A 5,961-nucleotide genomic window follows, 5' to 3' on the forward strand; every position below is an offset into this window, starting at 1 on the left:
TTATGGTTGAGGTAGAATAGGTGCTTAGCTTGTCGTAAGAGGAGACAAATGAGATCGGATGACTTGGTTGACACATGTCATCATCATCCAACTGTGCAGATTGATGCTCATGCGGTTGATCACTAGATTGTCTGCTCCAGACTCAATGGTGTTGTGTAATCTCCAATATCAACTCATAACATGAACCTTGTACAATAAATCCTGTAAGAGCCTATGGAGACATATAAACTCACCACATTAACACAATCTGTTTATTTTTAAAAACAACTACTGACAACTGTCTGTACTGGTATCACATCTTAACCATGTATGCAAACTGTCAAGGTTATCACATCAGGTTACACACCGTCATATGTGAAATTATATGAACTGTAATGATGAACAAAATTGTCAGGATGAACAACACATGTTAACAAAGACACTGTCTGTACTGGCATCACATCTACCATGTACGCAAACTGTCAAGGTTATACATTGCTTGAGCTCTTTCGCTGCATCTTGCTCTGTAGTCTCAGCCTACGAACCGACTCTACAACGTCACGTAAACGGTTAACAACGTCTGTGTGAGATGATGGCTCAGCAGAGTGAAGAGAGAGATCACGATGGGCAGAGTCAGAGATCTGACGAGACGGAGTGGCATGATGTGATGAAGTGGGTGTGATGTCTTCTTCCTCCAGAGTGACTCGGCGTTCATCTTCTTGCAGACGGGATGGAGAGGGCTGACGAGACGGAGAGGCATGATGTGATGAAGTGGGTGTGATGTCTTCCTCCTGAGTGACTCGGCGTTCATCTTCTTGCAGACGGGATGGAGAGGGCTGACGAGACGGAGAGGCATGATGTGATGAAGTGGGTGTGATGTCTTCCTCCTGAGTGACTCGACGTTGTGAACTGCGAAGTTGATGTCTGAGGCGTCGGATGCGTAGATAACAACGGATCCTGTTAATTTGTCTGAGGATACGATGTCTCATCGTTACACCTACCACGAGGAGTATTACTAGAACCACCAGCACCAGCAGTGCAGTAACCATGTGGGCTGAAATAAATATAATACAGATAAACTCAACTGTGAATATCTGAGGATACACATACAAAGACATGTGAAGGTCTAGGGTAGAATAGGCTTCGACAACAGATGCTTGATGTAACTTAGCTTGTTGTAAGACGAGACTAAACGGAATCGGGTGGTCAGGTACGCTCACATGGTTGACACATGTGATCGGTTATTGCATAATCGATGTTCATGCTGTTGGTCACTGGATTACCTTACAGACGGTTACCATATAGCTGGAATATTGACCAGTGCGACGTAAAATTTAACTCACTCAAAATACAAAAGCTCAATATGTAGCAAGTTGGTTCAGTATGTACATTCACACCACGTTAAAGGCGCTCGCATGTGCTTATGAGTTATGATGCTCACTGGTACTTACCAAGGTTGATGCCACCGTCGTAACCGTCAACATTTTCCAGATCATAATCATCATCCTCGACTCGTCTGCGTCTCTCGAAGGGACCTGTGCAGGGTGGGTGAAAGGAATAGGTGTACGAAAAAAAAATAAAAAAAATCATATTTCTTCCTCCTCGTACATTTTCATTTCAATATTTGTTGATTCTTTATGTTTCCTTTCCAACCGTTTAAAAAGAATTCCATTTTTTATATTCCGATCACTAATTTGGAATTTACACCATTTCTTATAAACACAAACAAGAATGGTTAAAATAACGATTAAACTAACACTCGCAAATATAACGCCTAAAATAATACCTGTAGAAATGCTGTGGGTGGATGTTTGAGCCGATGTGGAGAAGGTGAATGCTGGAGAGATGGTAGTAGGTTTTGAAAAAAGAGTAGAGTGTGTCGGTGGGGGTGTTATGGGTGCTGAAGGAAAGGTAGTGAGTGATGGAGAGGATACTATAGGAAAACTAGTAGACGTTACAGGAAAAAAGGTAGTGTCCGTTGGTGGAAGGGTAGCAGGCAGAGTAGTGGGTGTTGCAGGAAAGGTAGTATGTGTTGGAATAGGTATAGCAGTAGATGTTAAAGGAGGGGTAGAGGATGTTGCAAGGAAGGTAGCAGGTGATGGAGAGAGCATGGTAGTTGAGACTGGTGAAGTCGTCTGGACTGGAAATGGTAACAAGATTACAGTCAATAATCGAACAAATTAGTTTCAAGCATAACTAAACATTGTTAAGAAATATAAGTTGAACTTTATGCTCACTGTCTTGGTTGATGTATGTGATCGATTCCTAAATGCACAGCCTGGTGCTCATGCTGTTGATCATCATGAATTGTGACAATGGACACAATTATTTACAGACCAGTAGCGTAAAGCAGCCCAGGAAGACAGACACAAAGTGACAGAAACTAAAACTCTCAAACTTTGAGAAAATAAAAGTCTAGTTAGAAATAAAACCGTGTTATACCGTGTAAATGAATATATAAATAAATACTCACCGATGCATTGTTTTTCATTGACAACAATGACGGTCTTTACATCGCCTATCAAACCATCACATGACGGTTCTCCTCCAATAATTTTCTGTAAAGAGATATCAATTAATTACTATTGGTTATTATTGATAACGTTCAATTCTCATGTTATGACCAAGGTGTATAAAACTCCAATGTTTAAAGCAGCTTGCAAAACAAAATACTATACGTATAAACTTTAGAATAATTACGACAACACATGACAATGAAGATATAAAATAACACTTACTTCTAGTTGCGGGAATTTTTTTTACGTCAATTTTGAGACGGTCTGTGATGCCATGAAGATGAATTGTAGTGATGTAAGCATATGTCGCTCCTCTCGTATGTTCTAATACACGACCACCCACAGGTCTGCACCTCAGCAAATGTGCGACTGGTTCGCACATTTTGCTAAATAGCGAAATACTGCTTGACCCCGTGGTGAGAAGACTGAGGAGTAGCGCTAAGGCGATCATGGTTGGTAAACTGTGGTGATTACGAATTCACTACGCTTTTTTATATATTATTCCTAAATGAGTGTTGACCAATGACAATTAATGCACGTTTCGTAAACATCATTTCACCCAATAGTAATTCATACACATTCGCACAAATGATTTCAACCAATAACAATTAAGACACGTTCACATTATCGTGCGAAGCACGTACCTAACGTGACCTAAGATCGGAAATGTCAGGTGCTCATGACATCTGAGTGACTTTTTTTGCTGAGACAGGCACCAACCGGGGGCAGTAGACAGTATCACTGCTGTCACTCTTGTAGCGTCAGGGAGGCGGCGGGAAATGTAGACTTGCTTCAATTGAAAGGCTTTAGCATTCTAGTAAAGACTTGGTAGTTGGGAAAAATACTATGGTTTGGGGAGGGTGTGGTGGATGTGGAGACTGGTTAAAGGGCTCGCGCGACGGTAGTGAGATAGACTAAATAATACTTAAAGGGTCACACGACTGGTGTGAGGCAGACCGCCTACTGTTTAAATGAGGCCCACTGGTCAATTGGTGTGAGACATCCTTAAAAGGGTACGCTAGCCGACCGAACCCTGCGACAGCTGGGTTCCGAATCAGATACCTAGCTGAAGATAAAGGGCACGCCCGTCAACTGGTGCCAGAAACAACCTTAAAAGACCCGCTAGCCAACCTAACCCTGTGACTGCTGGATTCAGCATCGGGTAGCAAGCTGTAGGTGTATGACACACAATCAAACTAAAATATGAATGTTACACAAAAGTTGTTTTTCATGATGATTAAATAAGAGTATCTAGTTCATACAACAGTAACTTAAGCTTAATTTCAGACACAAATAACTAGCGATACAGTGAGTTCAATATATCTATGTAATGTACACTTCAGCAACCTAGTTCATGCGATAAACGCAAATAACTAGCGATACAGTGAGTTCAATATATCTATGACATATAGTTCACCAACATCGGACATAGATAACTTACTTTCGCAGATAACATATTTACGTGACAAGAGGAACATTTGCTAAAGTGTACTTACCTCTAAGCATTCAAAATGTATTGAACGCTTTGGTCGAATTGAAATTGTAGCAAACCTAAGTAGATACCTTTAAATTCATTCGGTGTCAAATAAATTCTAGTAAAATTTTCATCTGAAATTTCGATTTCCCAGTTTAATAAATTTACATTTAGAGTCACAGAACAATTTTGTAAAGGGCAGAATTGAATTGTCTCGTACAACGAAAAAGGATAATTATAATTTTGATGTGACACAAGTTTTGAGAAAATAAATCCAAACGTATCTCTCAAATTTTCAAACGAAAGATGCGTAGAACAAAAAGATATACTATGACTTGCTTTAACAACGGTGAAATCATGTCCCGAAACAGAAGGTGAAATACCCAGATAAGCCATACCGTTTGATCAATCTGATGTTATAACATCTTATATATATATCGTACCGTCTCATCTTTGAAAAACGAGAATCGTGAGATAGATTTCAACAGAAACCACAAGTCATGGAGGGGCGTATTCTCGCAAGACAAAAGGAAAATGACTACGTTTTCAAAACGTTATGTACATTCACATAAGCAATATCAAATGTTGCTGACATGACAGATATCAAAGCCTTCGTGATGGACAGAGGTCACACTTTGTTAACATAGGTAACATTCTTTTTTTGCGAAGACGTGCCCTCTCCACCCATGAACCACAAATTAGATTGAGATATTTTCAATAGAACGCTGGTTTTTGGTAAATACCGTATCGAAGGTGATGCGAGTGTGTGTTAATATTCTGTACATTTGGATAGAGTTTACTGGTTGTGCTATGGAGAATTTCCTGAAAGCCCTGTGCTTAATGAAAGTAAATCAGTCATTTTCCCCAACTGTTGTTCCAATTTTAACGGACAAACAAATAAATATTTTAGAAAACCAAACCATCATAAAGGACTACTGTGACAATTTCAGGACACAACAAAAGGCAATAAGACAAAAAGCAATAAGACAAAGAAGAAGAGCGATAAAGAAATCGAAGAAGGGAAACAAAGAGAAAAGGTGCAAGAAAGTGATTCAATCAAGTGGAGTGCGACAGAGTCAGAAAACTAATTGTGTGGTGCAAGTGGAAGTGCTAACACTTGCAATTCTGAAAAAAAAAAATGAACATCGCCTCACTGAAGACAATAGCACGCTGCATATGCAAACCTTGTTATGTTCGACTTTAGGTAAGTTCATTCATTTATTGTGTTCCTTTGAGTAACATGTCTTACGTGCGTGGACAGAGTTTGTGAGCACACTTAAAGGTGATGACACTTGCTATGGTGCTATGTTATTGATACATTACAATGTCATGACATAGAGCATAAAACCGGAAATATTCGCTCAAAAGCAACTGCGAAGTCAATGTGACAGCAAACCAAATGTGTAACCTCGTCTCTGTCTGCGTTTTTGCCGTTCACTTTTGAGAGCGTGTAGGAACATGTTTCATAATGTTAACCTTTAGCTTCTATCTGAATATTGACAGAAGATTACAAACAGATTTACTTATAAGCTAACAAACTTGTTGGCGTGTTTTTTGTTACTAGTGAGAGCTGTGAAACACACGTGTATATAGAACGCTTACGATACTACCGGATCGCGCTGTTCAAAGGTTAATGTATAACTTGGTTGTTCACCGCATATCGTTTGAACGGTTTCAGTTGATTCAGGATGTATCTGTGTAATGCTATCGTTAAATAGTTGACATACTTTGCGTTAATGAGCGCTTTGTGGAATGTTGTGGTTAAATAGTTTGTCTAGTTTCAAGAGCGTTAAGAGTCATTCTTGTGGAATGCTATTGTATTCGTTGGAGAAACTTGTGGAATGCTATTGTATGACTGAAATTCTTGAAGGTTAAATAGTTTGAATACTTTCTGGATGAATCCTCTGGAATGTCTGTTATATAAGGTTGAATCCTCAACAGATGGAGGATTTTTGAGGATTGCACCTCTGGAATGTCTATTGTATTCGTCAG

The 5,961-nt window shown here is 39.5% G+C and overlaps 1 protein-coding gene across 1 annotated transcript; it reads right to left on the reverse strand.

The window, feature by feature from the left end:
- Positions 1–237: 237 nt before the first annotated feature.
- On the reverse strand, positions 238–2,626 carry LOC124278802 (hepatitis A virus cellular receptor 1-like). Its single transcript, XM_046714575.1, has 4 exons — positions 2,453–2,626; positions 1,766–2,119; positions 1,431–1,514; positions 238–1,033 (listed from the first exon to the last, which is right to left on the reverse strand). The coding sequence occupies exons 2-4, from the start codon at positions 2,088–2,090 to the stop codon at positions 468–470; spliced, it is 975 nt and encodes a 324-aa protein (XP_046570531.1). The 5' UTR covers positions 2,091–2,119; positions 2,453–2,626; the 3' UTR covers positions 238–467.
- Positions 2,627–5,961: the final 3,335 nt, after the last annotated feature.

Source organism: Haliotis rubra, unplaced genomic scaffold (genome assembly GCF_003918875.1).
Source record: "Haliotis rubra isolate DU_JTF1 unplaced genomic scaffold, ASM391887v1 Scf2414, whole genome shotgun sequence".
In the NCBI taxonomy this organism is placed as follows: domain Eukaryota; kingdom Metazoa; phylum Mollusca; class Gastropoda; order Lepetellida; family Haliotidae; genus Haliotis; species Haliotis rubra.

Bases quoted from the DNA above. Each gene is read 5' to 3' on its own strand.
- LOC124278802 (XM_046714575.1), bottom strand. From the start codon at position 2,090: ATGCTCTCTCCATCACCTGCTACCTTCCTTGCAACATCCTCTACCCCT. The intron at 1,515-1,765 runs GTATTATTTTAG...CACCCTGCACAG, and splicing joins CACCCACAGCATTTCTACAG to GTCCCTTCGAGAGACGCAGA. The intron at 1,034-1,430 runs GTAAGTACCAGT...TATTTATTTCAG, and splicing joins CGACGGTGGCATCAACCTTG to CCCACATGGTTACTGCACTG.